The sequence below is a fragment of the Larimichthys crocea genome, chromosome XIII, assembly GCF_000972845.2.
Source record: "Larimichthys crocea isolate SSNF chromosome XIII, L_crocea_2.0, whole genome shotgun sequence".
NCBI classification, from domain to species: Eukaryota; Metazoa; Chordata; class Actinopteri; family Sciaenidae; genus Larimichthys; species Larimichthys crocea.
This window is the reverse complement of record NC_040023.1, coordinates 39027095-39044515: the sequence shown is the minus strand read 5'-3', so window position 1 is coordinate 39044515 and position 17421 is coordinate 39027095. Positions and strand designations below refer to the sequence as shown.

At 40.9% G+C, this 17421-nt stretch overlaps 1 protein-coding gene across 6 annotated transcripts in view; it reads right to left on the bottom strand.

The window, feature by feature from the left end:
- The window catches only part of elmo1 (engulfment and cell motility 1 (ced-12 homolog, C. elegans)), a 95049-nt gene that overhangs the window by 18545 nt on the left and 59083 nt on the right, over positions 1 to 17421 (bottom strand). For 5 of the 6 annotated variants that reach the window (XM_019264254.2, XM_019264255.2, XM_027286308.1 and 2 more), the window contains one exon: positions 10667 to 10803. In XM_019264254.2, coding sequence (XP_019119799.1) covers positions 10667 to 10803 — 137 coding nt within the window. Of the gene's footprint in view, positions 1 to 4855; positions 5311 to 10666; positions 10804 to 17421 lie in introns of those variants that run through there. The other variant, XM_010734786.3, reaches the window with a different exon arrangement.

Here is a 17421-nt window from a genome sequence, read left to right as displayed (position 1 = left end):
TCCAATGTAAGGACTCACTGTATCTGGGTATCTCAATAAAATAAAGTAAGTGGTAAGGGGTAAATGCAGCTTTAAAGTGCAGTGAAAAGCAGCTCTTTTCTCTTTTAGTGAATGCCGTAGGGACCTGTTTGACAGCATTACTGCACCACAGGGAACAGCACATACAGTACTGTATTGTAGGCGAGACGGATATACACTCTCTCAATGTACACGCTTATACTGCAGATATACTAATTTAATTCTCGTACACACATTTCACGGTATGAACAAGCACAAACACACACAAAACAAAACCTATCCATGTATATTCCCAATGTTCCCATGTATGCACACACAAAAAAACTGATCTGGAGACCTCCCCTCATCAATCTTATTCTTCCTTCCGCATGAGTGATGCAGGGTTGACGCTGGCTGTTGCTGCTAGCTGTTGTTGTTGCCATATTTAGAGTGCTAGCACTGCACGCCCAGACAAACTGTCAGAGGAGCTCTTTTCAACAACCAGCTCAATATGAGGTGCAGTGCGGCCCATATGGATGACTGGAAAGCAAAGTCGCCTGGGAAATCGCCACTTACTGTGAATCAAGAAATGCTGATGAAAGCCAAGTGCTGACCTTGGCTTGTGCGCAGCATTGCATTAATGAGTGTTTTATTATGATACTGTTGTTGCAGGAAATATGAACATTCTGCATTAACTGTCCCAGAGGGATGAGTAAATTGGTTGTGATTAAACTTGATCTATTCAAGGACATCAGAACAGGTATTATTTTATTATACGAGATAACACATCATTCCTCGAGTCCACTCTAAATGCATCACTGCAAGAGATGAGATATTGTCTGAAAAACAAAACAGTTCTAATGCCTTTTTGTTCCTGACTAAGGTTGTCTGGAAAAAGTCAGATAACTTCCCCATAAATAATGCAAAGCGTTACGGGGCTTTCACAGCAAATGTGAACACACAGAGAAAGAGAAAAACATGTTTTGGTATGGACAGAGCTGCGCAGGCAGTGTTTCCACCAGGTTTTGCAGTAAATACACTGATTTCCACAATGTGCAATGATCAACAGAAAGTGGCATCCACAGTAACGGTGGCAACAAATCTACAGTTAACAATAAAGATGGAAATTTTCATTTCGTGCATCTCTGAATTCCTGAAGTTATGCAACTCTTTGCTCTTTCCTACGGGGACTTGACTAAAAAAAAAAAACTCAAGCGAAGCAGAAAATATTAGAGAGAACAAAGGTACTAGGTGTGAAAAGTAATACTTTCTTTATTTATAGCAGTAAGTATGTAGTCCTTAGCATCCCAGTTAGCTGCTTTGTATAATTATGTGCTGTGCTACCTCTTGCCAAATTTTCACTCTCACACAATTGGTCTGACATTGCCATTAGGCAGACTGAGGCAAGAGTCAAACAGAGTAATTTAATTTATACCTCTTGCCTTTTTTGTTGTTGTGAGAAGGAAAGTGGTCCATACCCACACAGAAAATTGCACAGTACACAGTAAGATATCTGTGTTTTGTCCCCCTTCCTTACACGTGTCATCACCCTCACACTGACAGATGAATTGCCTCAATTTAAGATTCAAGCAGCGATACATCAAAACTGGATTATTATGTGATACTAATGATAAGGCCTGCAGCAGCCATATCCCAGCATGTATCCACAATAAGACACGCCCACACACCAGAGCCTTTGTGGAGACTTTTCACTGTCTTCAAGGAATCTAAAGTACATAATGTGAAGACCGCTGTGCACGAAACGATCACATACACACACACAGCCTATGTTTGCATCAGAAAATGCAACATATATACACACATATCAATAAACAAACAGATGAAAAATTGATAAATTACTAAATCAAAAGACAAGAAAACTGTTTTATTTTTCCCCTGCTGATTTCCAGCGAGCTGCTGTGAAGATGAGACAACTGTATCATTATGCTGATAGACAACAAAACAAAAATGTTAGCTCTGCATCTCTGCTCACGCAACTCTGACGGTTTGATGCTTATAGATGATGATAACACTGGTCTGATTAGAGAGCTTCGCTTCGATATTCTCACTGTGAGTGGGCCAACGCTGTCTGAGATCAGAGACCCTCCCCCTTTGGGCACATAGACAAAAAACACAAACACATGAAAAACTAATGCACAGAAAGAAAAAAAAAAAAGAAAACAAGTCTCTGCAGAGATAGAAAGCTCAGCATTCACAACTCTGCTCTTGCTACACATTCATATCCAAACCATGAGGACAACACAGATACAAACAAAAACAAACTCAAAAGACATACACACCCCTACAAGGACTCTTGTAGAACCAGTTTGTTGCGACACATATACAAACACACATTCAGGCACTGTCCGAGTGCGCATACACGTGCAAAAACAATAAAGCAAACCTTGTTAAGGGAGTGGGAGGTGAGGCAGCCAGGCAGAAAGATATAAATAGCCTGTCTGAATTCAACAATAGAGGGGGGGGGGGGGGGGGGTCGAGAGACAAAAATGAGGAGGAGGAAAAGAGAGAGGGAGAGCAGAGGAGGGAGAGAAAGAGCTGTAAGCTATCGGAGGGAGTGGGGGAAAGGAAAGAGGTATAGGAAGATTTAGGCGGAGAGGTAGATAAAAGCAGTATGGAATAAGAAAACAGCAGGTCTCGTTGCAGGAGAGGAGTGGGGGAGGGGCGGGTTTAATGTGTTCTGATACGAGTCATGGATGCACCGTTTCATGCAAAGCACGACAGCAGCAGTCACAGTTGTTGGCATATGGCAGCGTGTGCAGCGCTTTCACCAACTGTCCCAAAGCTGCTTCCTGGAATCCAAACATGGCATCAACCCAAAACCTTTGGCACCTGCACTCACATTATTATTGTCACATCACTTCTGACTGGACACACCTGCACCCATTTCATTAATCATGTATGCGTGCATGTTCTAACCTTCTGGCGAAGTGGAGGGAGCGTCCTGTTGCTAAACAACAGAGCCAGAAATCATTTGCATTGATTTGCATTAAGTGTCCATAATTGATTTGCGGTCAGCGGCCTTAAATAAAGCTACAATCACAGCTAAAGTCGAAAAATGTTCTTTAATAGCAGCTACACACAGTGATGTTAGATGCTGATGAGAGGGTTGATGTGCTGCTGCTGCTGCTGCTGCTGCTGGCTTTGGAGGATTGCCACATGAATAATCCCACATGGGACAGGTCAGACTTCAACATCGTTGGACAAAGCAGATTATCTACTTCCCTCTGTATCACCCTTGGCCAGAAGAGAAATGTCAAACACCAATAAAAAAGGCTTTGCTTTACAAAGGTGCTTTTTGTTTTTTAAGTGTTTACTTTAAAATGGGTGACCAAGTTCAAGGTCTTTTGCTCAAGGGCACTTTTACATGACACCGATCCTATACAGACACAGACTGATTGAACTCACCATTTAGGGGATCATTAAAAGTAATGTTGCAACTAATGGTAATTTGGAAGGAATAGTTACTTTGACATCTTGGAAATACGCTTGTTCAGTGAGAACATTGACGTCATCTCTCTTCTTTTCAATACGAACCTGGAGCCGGGAGGCAGTTAGCTTAGCTTAGCATTAAGACTGGAAACAGCTCGTCTGGCTTCCAAAAATATGACCCCTAAAATCACAGTGTGTCATTTTTACACTTTGGCACAAGATAATGTTAACTAATGAGGTTCTGGTAAGTGGATTCTTTCACCTTTGGACAAACTTCCTGTTTCATGTCTTTATGCTAAGCTAATTGTCGCCTGTCACCAGTCCATATTAAACAAACTGATATAAAAATGGGATCAGACTTCTTATCCAACTTTTTTGAACAATTATTATTTGGTTATAAAATGTCAGGAAAAAGTCCAAGTTAATATTTTCACTGCACCGCATTCAATTAATGATAAGAAAAAGCATTTACATTTAGGAGGCTGAAACAAGCCAATGTTTGACATATTTTCTCGATGAATGACTCATGATTCATCACTTATCAAAAGCATAATTCATTATAGTAAGCCGCCTGGTAGCCAAGACATAGTTCCTTCATACAAAGCCAGGTTTGAAAGCACAGTAAGTGTACACATTTGGACTGTGTATTGTCCGAAACTAATGAAATCAGGTTCTGGCAGTATTTCAGACTCCTGCTCTACAGTCTGGTACTGACCTCACTCTAATCCTGTGTCAAACCCCTCTGGCTAAAACACTGGTTGAAGCTCATCCAAGGCTGACAGAGACAGCGTGGAGTGGAGGAGATCAGTAGTAGGGGCATTGAATTCCTCTGGTGACAAACGGTGGGTGTTGGTGATGTGGAGTAATCCCATTCACAACAACAAAGCCCAACCCCCCACCACACACACACACACACACACACACACACGCGCACAAACACACTGTACACTGGCATATGATAATGCCTGGAGTGTGATGGGGGGTAGGTGAATAGGAGATGTGTGTACGTATGCATGTACTGTAGATGTGTGTTTGTGAGACGGGGTGAAATTGCAATTTAGCAGATTATGTTTGTGTGTGTGTGTGTGTGTGTGTGTGTGTGTGTGTGTGTGTTAATGAAAAGGCTCTAGGTCCTTGTCTAACCTGCTTACGCCTCGCCGAGTCTACACAGCCCCATCTGTCCCTCCTCTTTCTCTTCCGCTGCTCCCCTGTCCTATCTTCTCCATCTCACCCTGCCTTTTCTTCGCCTCTCCATCCTCCTCCCCTCCCCTCCTCGTCCTCCTCCGCAGCCAGGCAACAACACAAACAGTCCCTCTTCCTCCTTTACTACCACCTCCCCTTGCTCCATCCATCCGTGCTAATTGAGAACCACTCTCTCTTTTCCATCGTTTCCATTCTCAGTACTTACATGTCACCTCCATGGTTCCAAGTGTGGTGTGATACTCTCCACAGTGACTGGTGAATCCTCGTGTTTTTGCCAGAGAAGGAGTTTTTTAGCGGCGAGTGGGAGACAGGGGTGGATGGAAGGGTGGAGGGAGGAAGCAGATGGCTCCTTGGAAGAACGGTCTATCTGATTGTGGACTGTTAGCTTTAGCCACAATAAGGGAAGACTCGTCTGTCAACACAGCTCGTGCACCTCCTCCTTCTGCCTTTTTCCCTTTTTCCTGTCTTGGCTATTTGTTCCTTCAGGTTTCCTGTTTGCTTCTCTCTTTTAGCATATTCCCTTTAAATAAAACAAAAACAACAAACTCTCCCTGTTTCTTCTTTAACTCTGTACCCCTCTATGATATTTCTGTACACCTCTCTATCTGCCTTCCTCCCTCCCTCTGTGACTCTAAGAGCATCAGCCAGGCTGCACTGCTTCGCTTATGTTGATCTCCGGGCTTATGCCATGATTGGACACACGCCACGATCAGAGACGCCAATGGTGGTGCAGGAAGTGGATCACATGATAAGTGTGAGTGTGTGTGTGTATGTGTGTGTGTGTGGGGAGAGAGAGGTTTAGACGAAGAGGGAGGGAGGGAAAGGAGCAGAAAAAGGAGGGGAGGGGGCTGCAAGCCGCTACATCAGTAAGGGATTTTTTTTTTTCAAAGAGAGATGGAGGCTTTTTCTTATGTGGTGGGGGAGGTGGAGGAGGAGAAGCTCTCAGCACAGACGTTTGGATGAAGAGACGACAGGCAGCTGTACAAGACACAGTCTCAGATAGACGCACCCAAAGCACTGATGTGCATAAACACCAAGCCTGTACACATGCAGTGGAGAAGTGACTCCATCTTACCAAAAAAAAACAGAGCTAGAGTAGCGCAGCGCAGCCGCGGTAATTGGACAGGAGTTGCTATGGAAACAGGGGAAACGGTTGCCTGATGGCCGTAGCCGTGCCCTGGGAGCATCAGACTTGCCTCCATTAAAACACACACACACACAGCATGTACACACAGCATACACACGCACACACACACACCTCTTGTTCTCTATAAACACATCCTTTACTAAACACATTGAGAAAGCAAACAAGACAGTGTGTGTAGTGAATCCAGCATGGTGTGTGTGGGTGCTTAAGTGCTTCATTTAAACCTCTGTGCCTTTGTCTTAAATGAGCATAAATTCCAGTAAGAGCCTGCGTGTATTTGTGTGTGTGTGTACGTGTGTGTGTGTGTGTGTGTGTGTGTGTGTGTGTGTGTGTGTGTGTGTGTGTGTGTGTGTGTGTGTGTGTGTGTGTGTGTTCAGTCAGCCATGAAGAGCCAGCGGCTGAGAGTGTGTTCAACATTTAAGAAATGCACACACATTTGCATGCCACAATACGGCTGACACCCAAACATTGATAAAACCTGAGCGAGGTGTTTTAATATTCCACACCTCAGAAAGCTCAGTGCCATCAGCGTCGGACGGCGATTGTGGAAGCTGTGAGGAAATCTAACCGTACACTAGCAGAATTATGAAGTGGACACCCTCAGATTCATCCTCGACACAGCTTATTATCCTTCCACACGCCCAAGAGAGGACACATCCTTTTATATTGTACGAATAGGAGGAGCATTACATTTACACGTTATATTTACAGACTAGTCCTTTTACAACACAGAATTATTGTTCTTGAAAGCAGGGCTGGTCTCAGCAAAGTGCATTTTTATGAATATAGTATCAATTAGTTAAATTAATTAATTTAGAAATCTGTCAGATTATTTGTCCAGCACTGTTGTAATTTCTCACATAAATGTCACCTCACAGATGTTGTGTTCATCAGACACCAAAGCATATTTGTGAATATCACTGTGACTATCATACGATTAAAGGATGACTACTTAGAGCTCATTTATGTTCAAGACACCACAACCTATAAATTCTTTAGTCAACCGTGACACCAATAACCGATTACATGACTGATGGTGTGGCTCAACTAGAAAGTTCAATAGTCCAGTTTAAATGACCAATTGGTGGTAGTATAAAGGACAATAACTGTGCTTCAAATCAGTGAAAGTGGGATATACAGCATAATTATGTATAACTGATCCTGGCCCCTTGAGACAGTTACGCCTGCACAACCCATCATTAGTCGAGGCAGCACTTTGTACAAATCAGTATTCTTATTAATATTATTCCTCCAAAACTGCGAACATGTACTTACCATTTGTGGAAAGGCAGACTTTGAAGTTTCATTTGATTTTATTACATCCCACGTATATTTTATTCATCCAAAAGAGTTCCTATCCCTTATAGACACAGTGAAATAAAAAGTTTTCCAAGTTATAATTCTGCATACATCATTTAATTCTTCAGTTATCTCCTGGTATATGCAAAATATATACACATAAAAAAACTTTTTTTATATAATAAATCCTTCTCTTTTCTCTTCCTGTAAGATATTTTAATGTAATGTCTAATCTTTGGGGCTTATACGATTAATATTATATAAACAAATGTGACAAATCCAAAGTGCCAGAGGTGCTTGTTACATTCCCAAGAAAGTTTGGTAATTATTTCATTCATTCATTCATACAGTATATCACAGAAGGAAAGCTAAAGACACTTTTGTTTCACTGTAAATGTTGATTTGTTTTACATTTTTCTTCAACGCCTCATTTAATTACTCACTTTCTTGACTCCATAAGTCACTTTAATATCAGACTGATTTTCTTCTACTCATTACCAATATTTTATCACTTCTATCTGCTCAAACTGATGCTCAGGATTTAGTGGGATTTACACTGAGCGTTCCCATGTGTACATCTTTCTCTTGATCGTCTTGCCATTCGGTTTCATGAAATGTGCAGTCAATGGCGGTTTCAGTTACAGATAAACAACTCAGACAGAATTGGGTAGAAAATGACAGTTTTCAGACATCATCAGAGGGGTTGATGTCTTCAGAGTGTTTCGAAGTTCATGGCAGATACAAACTGAGACTTAGCATTAGAGGCTGAGAGCGCAGAGCTCAACACGCACCATTTAGCTGATAGGAAGCCCTCGAGACCAAACAGACTTACTATCGACAAGCTGCTGCTGAATTTCAAACTCCCAAGGTGCCTTGTGATGAAAGATGAGGTTGAGGAGAGAGGAGAGGAGAAGGAAGGAAAGCATCATCTATCCCAACTCAATCGAAACTGACTCTTGCCTTCAAGGGAAGGGTGTGAAGGATGGGACTGGATAATAAGATCGCTTCCTAGGGGAAGTGTGTGTACGGTATGTGTGTTGAATTATTCCACAAGATGAACTAGAAATACAGCTGCACATAAGATGCGGTAGTCATTCCAAGCCTATTAGAGATGGTGGCATAACTTCTGCTACATCTATCATTAAAAAACTCAAAGTTTCAGTTCATTATTACAAGGTTTAGACCATCAGACAAACACAACATTTCATTTTTTTTTTAAGCCTTGAATACATAAAAACAAAATCATAATGCTCTGAATCATTCCGCAGCCGAAAGGTTTTTGTTAATGAGGAGAAAATGTGAAAACACAGATGGTGATGAGGACTTCAATAGACTGGAGTTAACATTTATTCAACAGCGGCTACACAGGATGACTAGATTTTTCATCTCGACTACAATATGTTCTGATTCTTCATTTATAGCCTCTCACAGCAGATCAAAACATGGTACCAACAACAACAGCAAATAAATGTTTGATATCTCTGTTATTTCTTTTGTGAAAGTTGAGAGCCAGACTTTATTCACAGCCTTGCATCCAAGTGCCAACTTCTGTTAGTAATGACCGGGTGGCTTATGAAACCCACAGCGCTGTCTTCCATCATTTAACTCAAAGCGAAATGACAGAAGATGATGCAACTGCAGCATCACTTCATTTATGCACAGGAACCATCACTTCATTCACAAACAAAAATACGATGTGCAAATTCTTGAAAATGTATTTTGAGGATGCTGGAGGCTGAATGAGCAATTACAGAATCACCTTAGTAGTGTGACATGTTGGACCAAGCATATCGGAGCAAGTGTAGAGCCATGGACTGGCTCATTCATGTGTGGGGAAACCATTTGAGTGTTGGTCAACACCAATAAATATGAGGAAAGAATCTGGACTACGATAAATCACTCTTTTAAGGGAGGCTTGTAGGTCATCTGTTTGGTGTTTGACTCCATAAGATGCTAATTTGTTTCACAAATCATGGAAAAGGGATACGGCATCTGTTACATCGGATGCCCAGATAGACAAATAGACAACATACAATATCTGTCATAAACACCTCATTACTATCACCGTCTGGCACTACACACACACACACGCATATATTTCCTGTGTGAGCCGACTCAACATTAGCCAGCTTACAGGACATTTTTCATCTTCATCCAGACTCCAGTGAGCTCCAAATGAAGATGTAGTAGCTTAATCAGTGGCTCAGCCAAGAGAGGCAGCTAATGTTTCATATCAGCAAGGGGGAAAAAAACAATGTAGGAAACATTCAAAATCTAAAAAGCCCCGGAGATGTGTATGCAGTTCCCTCTCTCAATCTGCCCCCTTAAAAAGGGAGCGCCTAAAGCATGTTCATCTGTGCAAACAGGAAAAAAACATTTCCATGTCTATGCACCTTAATCAGGCTTGATATTTGCATGGGAATCTTGGCAATGCCATTCTAATAACTAACATCATTTGAGATATGATTAACACTGTTGTAATTAAGAGTGAGCTGTGTGACTCTGCTTCCTGCCAGTGTCTACAACAGAAAGTCAATGAAGCATGACACAAATCCGACTGTGCCACAATTCTGTATGAAATACACCATATAATCGCAAAACTCCCCCATTTTATAAAAATGCAGTATGAGACTCCAAACTCAAGTTTGACACCGCATTAGAAAATGTCCAATACTATAAAAACGGTTTTCTTATGATAAAATCATATATATCTGTCACCGCAGCTCAAATGTATTATCATATCCTACTGTGTGACCAGTAATCAAGCCTATAATATTATTATACAAAGAAAAAAAAATCTGAAACGTAATACTGTAGATAAAAGATCAGTTCGCTTGGCACCATTGCCAAACTCTTCAACAATTTTCAATCTATAAATGACTCAGACTTTCCCTGTCGAGACATAAAAATACATTGTACTTAAACGTAAGCATATTATCTTCATGCACATACACAATGTCACTATTATGTTGTTTGGGTGTTTGAGCCTTGATTTCAAAGTTTAATCAGGGACAGAGCTGCAAATGAGCTTCAGCTAAACATATACATATCTTTATAGAGATCTACATACATATTTGTATATATCTACAGTATATGTTATATCTGTTGCACTGCCTATGTGTATGCAATGAACGGTTCCAGTTAAATAAGTAAATAGGTCGTTTCCCATCAAATATGAAAAAAAATGTTTTTCCAGTACATGTATAAGTCATATTTTGCATATCAAAAGAAATTCATGTCATGAATTATTATGATGTCGCATCTTAATGAGTTCAGTTCTTTTAATGTTTTTAATTAATCAAATACATGAGATGTGTCGCAAATCACAAATCAACTTGACATTAAAAAAACAAACTGGGAACCTCTGCCAATTTCAAATTAATTTGGAAACTTTAAGATGTTCCTGGAGCTGTCTCCTCTGTATCTATAATGTGTTTCCAGCTGGACTCCGCGCACTTAATTTTGTCACTTGTCCAGTGTGAATGCACTCCAAACCTAGTTAAAATTAGTATAGCATCCCATCCTCTTCTTCATTTCCCATAAACACACACACACACACATGCAGCGTACCTTGTTGAAGTCTTCACTCGTGGCTCTCATCTCCTTCCAGGTTTTGTTGAGCAGCTGGATGCAGATGCAGAAGAATTCCTCAAAGGAGCGATCGTGGGTGAAGAACATGGGATGGAAGTCATGGCAGTTTTCGCTGGCTGTGGGCACAAGAGAGAGAAAAGCTGTCACCTAAAGTATAGCTGCAGTTTAAATGAAAGCGGATACCAATGACTGAAGCCTGTTAGTGAGCAACAACCATCCATTTCTTGGTGACATAAGACACATTTCTTTGCGTTTAATTAATGAAAAACTGTAATCACTTGTAGCTAGTGCCATGAATAATGCTCTTATGGGTGCAGTGCACTTTTCTCCTCAGTTGAGTGACTCATGCCGTATGGTGGCATTTAATTTATATGTAATTGGGCCCAAAGGAATGTCGTCACTAGCCTGGACCTAAACACCTGACCTATGCACAACAACAGGGACAAGCGGCCCCACACACACAGTGACTGCAAGTAAACATCACTTAGCTTTCATAGAAAGAACCACTGTATGAGATATAGTATACAACGAAGCAAGGCAGTGTTATTGAAATTCTTCAAACACAGAATATCCCTCAGAGACAAATTGCGACCAGCAAACACTGTTGCAACTGGATTAAGTTGAGATTTTTCATTTCCAAAGCCAGAGGTGGTTTATTTTCTTTATTAGCAGTGTACTGAAGCACTTCAATCCCTACTATTTGTGCAAGAGTGTGTTTGAAATAAGAATGAGAGAAAAGAAGAAACACCAGGGCTCTTGAGTGCCCAAACCATATTAACCAAGAGGTAGAATAACAAGGCTTGACATTCATTTGAACTAAATTCGTTTCCCTCGCGTCGTCTTGCTGAGAAGAGTGGCGGCCTTGAGCAAAAGGTTGGTTCATTTAAAGAGTTTCAGAGCAGAGCAGCGGGGGCACTAGCCCACCAGAAGCAGCCATGAAATTGGGTGGAAGGGGTCAGGCAGCAATTGAAACTTCACAGTATAATGAGTGATGCCCGCAGCCTACGGGCACAGTGACCTGAGCCTTGATTTGGAGCGATGGATGGGAGATTAAGGGGAGGGCGAGATGGAGAAACCCTTGAGGTGTGCCTCCAGTCAATCAAGAAACTAATGGAGGTGAGCCAAAACAGATGCTGACTGGCTGCTTAGTCAACAATGCATTGTCCTCAGAGACCCAAAAAAAGAAATAAAACAGGAAGCAGAAAAAAAAAAGAAAGTGTGAGTGTGATAATAAAATACTTCCTCAATCAAATATCCTTTTGACCAGATGGTAAAAGTTGTTGGGAAGGTAGAAGTTTGGAGTGACCTCTGAGCAAAATGGGCTGTTTATTGATAGGACTAACAGCCCTGAGGTGGCAAGGTGAGGGGAATTACATGTCAAGGCGTATTTGGGAGATACAGACAGTGAGCAGTCTCATGTGGCTTTGAAGAAATTTCTCCATCCTGAGGTTTTGCACGGCATGCTGAGTCTCAGACAGTTTTATTACCTCTCGTCGGGCTCAGCAGGACCAGAAACAGCACAGGATTGAGGCACAAAAACACTATACCATGTTGATGCTCAAAATAATTCGCAAACAGTGTTCAGCATTTTACTCACATTGCAAACTCACCCAAATTGTTACACAGTGCGGATCACTAAATATTTCAAACAAACATAATTCATCCATGCTGAGGAAATAATTTAAGAGGGGGGAAATCTGGGAGCAGCTGCTCTGCAGTTTAGCTTACTCCTGAGATGAAAGTAGTTAAGGGGAAAATCGAAATATAGTCTCAAACATAAAGTTTGTATTAGCAGTATTTTCATTCCACTCCAGCACGATAGATTTCAAATGACTCATAGATGTTACATTTTCACTCTTGAGTGTTTGTATAAAGAGGCCCATGATTTCTACATCTGATGATCATGATTTCCTCTTCCTAGAGTGAAGGAGAAACCATGGTGGCTGTGAAATGTGCAAAAAGCTCCATCTTACTTTGTCCATTCTGGGCTACTGTAGAAACACGTGAACCCACTGTGTCTTTGGATATAAAAACCTCATATTGTATAAATGAAGCTCCCTAAATCTGATTGCTGGACTTTTAAATGTGAATGCAAAGACCCTCAAATTAGCAGCACTTTAACATCATAGTTGCTCTTCAATTTAAAACAAATGCACTCAAATACAGAAGAAAACAATATTATCCCAATACTTATAGAATGGACTATATTTCATTGAGTCTGAGGAGTAAGAACTGTTTTAACATATAGTTTTTGCAGAAAACATGGAGCTCAACAATGTAGTACAATGCTTTAACAACGCAGTTGCTTTCTAGCGAGCCGAAATGTCATGACTGAATCATTCCCGGCGCTGCACAAATGCACTTAAAACTTTCTGCCTGAGCGGAGATGGCACTGTGTGAGTGCAAAGTCATGTTACTGTGATTAGGTAACTATCGCTTTAAGCCTTACCAGCCTTGGTTTATTTATTTATGTATTTTTACTAAAGCAATGCATCAGCACTAATGTGTCTGAGCCTGAAGCCACAATGATGATATAGCTGCTATAGAATCACACTGTCGGGTAATGGGAGAGAGTTAAAGCATTACTCAATAAAGCTTAAGTAAAAAACAGAGGAGAAAGTGATACAGAATAATCAAGGGATGATTTTCCATGATGGAAAACAAAATGAAACACACAGTGTAAAGTTGGCTGGTGTGGTAGGTAGGTCTGTAACATCATTGGGAAGTGACCAGAGAGAGAGCAATGTAGCTGGAGATTTCTTCCTTTTAGCTGAATTCTACCAACACTTTCTTCATTTTCTTCCTCCACCATTGTCAATATTTTAAATCCTCTTTTTCTATGTGCAAATAAAGATATACATCATGCCAAATCAGGCTAAGAAACACTTGTGAACCACTGTGATCTGGATGCTTAATTGGTTGAAACAGGTTATGTAAGACCTTTTCTTTATTCCTCCCTTCCACTGAGAAACAACCTTCTCTCCCACAGGCAGGCTAACATGGCCATAGAGATGGGGTGGGTGACTGGACACATCAAGCGCCTGAGGAGTCTGACACTTCGATGGATGAGTCACACATCCAGGGACGGACACACAGACACACACACACAATGAACTCTGCTTGTAGCTCGATGACATGCCACGAAAGAGCAGGGTAGATATGAACACTCTCTCAATTTAAGTCACAATTTATGACTCTTTTTGGCCAAGCATATGGGTCCGCAGCAGACTATTTAGATGGATGGAAAATGGGGTGTAATGAGTTGTCTTTGTCCTGTATGCTTTTCATCCATCTGCACAGCCAGATGTTCAGTGCCTGTACCACCCATAAAGTAGGTTACAGGATACTGCAATGACCAGTTTAGGTTATACTGGACCATATGCCCACATGGATCAACAGAACTTGATACTTTATGGTGCACTACTTTGCGATCATATGTCACTACAAAATGATAGCAAATATATATAACAGATATAATTTGGTTGTACTACTGGATGCCCTTGTTGCAACACCGAAGAACAAGAACTACTACACTACTTTCCCCTGGACACGACAGATAGTATGTGTTTTGCTTCAGAAGAGGGACAGCGGAAATTTTTTATTAGTTGTCTTCAAAATGTGCATGAGGCAACATCTTGAAAATGTTTGTTTTGCCTCATCAACAGTCCAAAACCAAAGGTCCAGTATTCCATTTTATTTGAAACATTTTTTAAATCCCATTTTATGTTTTGTACATGGAGAACAAAACACTGTACAATGGTTCAACTAGGCCGAGAGCTGAAGAGCAGAAAAAGACAAAGATGCCTCCTTAAATAACAGTTAAATAAGAATATAACAAATTGGCAGTCACTGGTAAAAGTTTAGCATCAAAATCTGTGCAGATTTCAAAAGAAACAGGTTTCAACACCTGTAACAAACTGGAATTAACAGCTGTGTTGTTTTAGCAAACTTCAAAATAGAAACATAAGGTTAGTCTATGGTTAGCTCTATTAGTCCCACTGACTAACCAAGTATTCAGAATAAATTTAATTTTCTCAAGGGTCAAAAAACCTGTTCAGTTAAAGTGTAACCAAATGCAAAAACTCAAGAAGTTTGGACACAATGTTTCTGGTGCAGAATAAGAATCTCTTGTCCTCACTAAGCTGCGATCACAAAATATCAGAGGGATGAAACGGGAAACTCGCTACTAGCCTAGTCACATCATTCAATTGTTTTCAAACAGTTGACATTGAAACCAGATGCAAACAAATGTTGTATATCTTCTTTTAAAAGAGTTCAATCGATTCCATTGATGTCAATAGTGGAATTAGGTAGATGTAACTGCCAGCAATGTTAGTTTTGCAGTATTTTCACACTTTTTTAAGACTTATAGTCAAGTGGGAGAAATTCAAACTATTTCTAAGTCCGATTTAAAACTTTGGAGACAGTTTTTCTGCCTCGGTTGCTCGTGATTGCAGTCTGATGACGTGAATGCGTCATAAGCTCTGTAGGCAGAGATGAGTTCCAAGTCATTGGTTTCAGACTAAATTAGACACATCGGTACACTGATGTTCAAAACATCAACACAGTATCATCATGACAGCAAGACAACTCAAAGGCTGTACAGATTTCTTTTCTCCTTTCTTTGCATCCATCCATCTGCTGGGAGAGCTGAGGTCAGAGGTCACTGTCATCTCTCTGAAGTGAATGTGCAACTCTGGTTTATGTGTATGTGTGTATGTGAATAAAGCGTGACTGAGTGTGGGACAGCTGTCGCCTGTCACACTCTTATCAAAGTCCATTCAACGTGAGGCCTCTCAGGGCTCTGTGACGTCAACTACGAACTAATTACTCAACTGGCCGCTGCACGGATGAGTTCTGCAGAAGAGAGAGGTGACTAAGCGGGTGTGTTAAAAGTGTATGTGCGTGCAGTTGTGTGTTTGTTGAATCTTTGCGTATGTGTGCGACAGAGAAACAGAGACATGAGGGCTGAATGCCACCCTGACATCTGTCAAGGTCCAGTGTGTATTTGTTTGTGTGTATGTGTGTCCATGAGTGTGCACAAAGTAAGCGAAACGACCCCCAGAGTCACCTTGCAGCTATGCCACATGATGAATACACAGCGAAAAGTGTCATCCTCACTCTAATTACAATACCAGCATGCCCTGATGTCCAACTGTGACAAGGGGAGTGGGTGTGTGCGTGTGTGCGTGCGTGCACGTGCGTGTCCAGCGAGCAGCGTCAGCACCATCTTTCCGGTCCAGTCACTGTTTGCGTGTTTGTGCAGGATGCCAAGGCAGCAGGTACACAGAGATGCAAACCACGGCTGGCTGGATGACTTAGCAGGCTGACTGTGTACTACTCAAACACCAGCACAGCGTCAGTGCGGTACCTGGTAATGCACATGAGGCTATAGTAATGTTATACATCAAAGAAATCCAATCTATTTACTGTCATTTCACTGTTATGCTCCAATTGGGAAACATCTGTTACATGGACTGCTTGGGGTAAGATCATTCTACACTGCATTGCAAAAAATGTGTCAAAAATACAAAAAAAAAAAAAAGAAAGTTACAAAAACATCATCCATGGGATCAACACATGAGGACAGAGAAGACTCACAGATGTTTATTTGGCCAAACAGATATCAAATTGGCTAGCAATGCTGGAATCACAACTACATTTAGTACTTGAGTTCTGTGAAATGATAGTTCACACCAGCAGGGCTGTTGGGTTGTACTTGCTCTTCCAGTTCAAGTATCTGTACACTGAAACTAATGATCGTTAAGCATAGATGCCAGGAGAAAGAGGTCACTGGTTCAAGTGAAATGCAAGATAAAAATAGGCATAGCGAGCGTGAGAGCTGTGTATTGTTGCACAAAGTAGACTATTTGTCCAGAGTATTGAATTCGCTTTTTATTTTATTTTTTTATTTTGATTTGATTTATCTACATCAAGTATTTCATTCCAGGGAGGAAGAAAAGCATATGAAGAAACTTGATTCAATAAGGATGAAAATGGAAAAAGTCTAAGCCTTTTTTTCCTAGTTTCTAATTACGTGACAAAACCAGTTTAGCATGCAGAGTCCACAACAATGGTCAAGATGCATTAGAGAACAGAAGGATAGCAGCAGACGGAGGGAAGAGAAAATGAGACTAAGGGAGGCATGAAGCGAATCCATCAATCCAACAAATTTAGCAGCACATCTGCTTTCACAGGCTCATATTTTCCCAAATACAATCAGGCTTGTGCAGACTGCGTCTAGCTGGGAGTTTTCTATTAAGTCAGAGACGCCCTAGGTTGCATTTGTTAAAAACACAAAACTTGTATCTTTCAAATCTCAATACATCAGATATGTGGGCTACATTACAGACTATAATATCCAACTTATGTCAGATTCTTTTGAAGGAAAATCGAATCAGATGGATTTATATTTACACACAGAAAACACACTATCTGTCTGAGTTTGCCCAAATGCAGAAACAGACTTATTTAATCATAACAAAACAATGGAAGATTCTCCAGCTTACATGCACATATGTGTCCATGTGCATGAAAGCACACAAGCACAGACTGTATGTGCATGATAATTAAGCTTTGAAAACGCAGAGAAGCAGTATCATAATAAACCAGTTTAACTTTGAAAATTTGACTTAATGTACTTTTGTAAAAACTGCTGCAGATCTCTCCTCAGCTGTGTTTATTAGGGGACAGGTCTTGGCTACATGCAGAAGAATTTGAACTCTTTCCCTCAG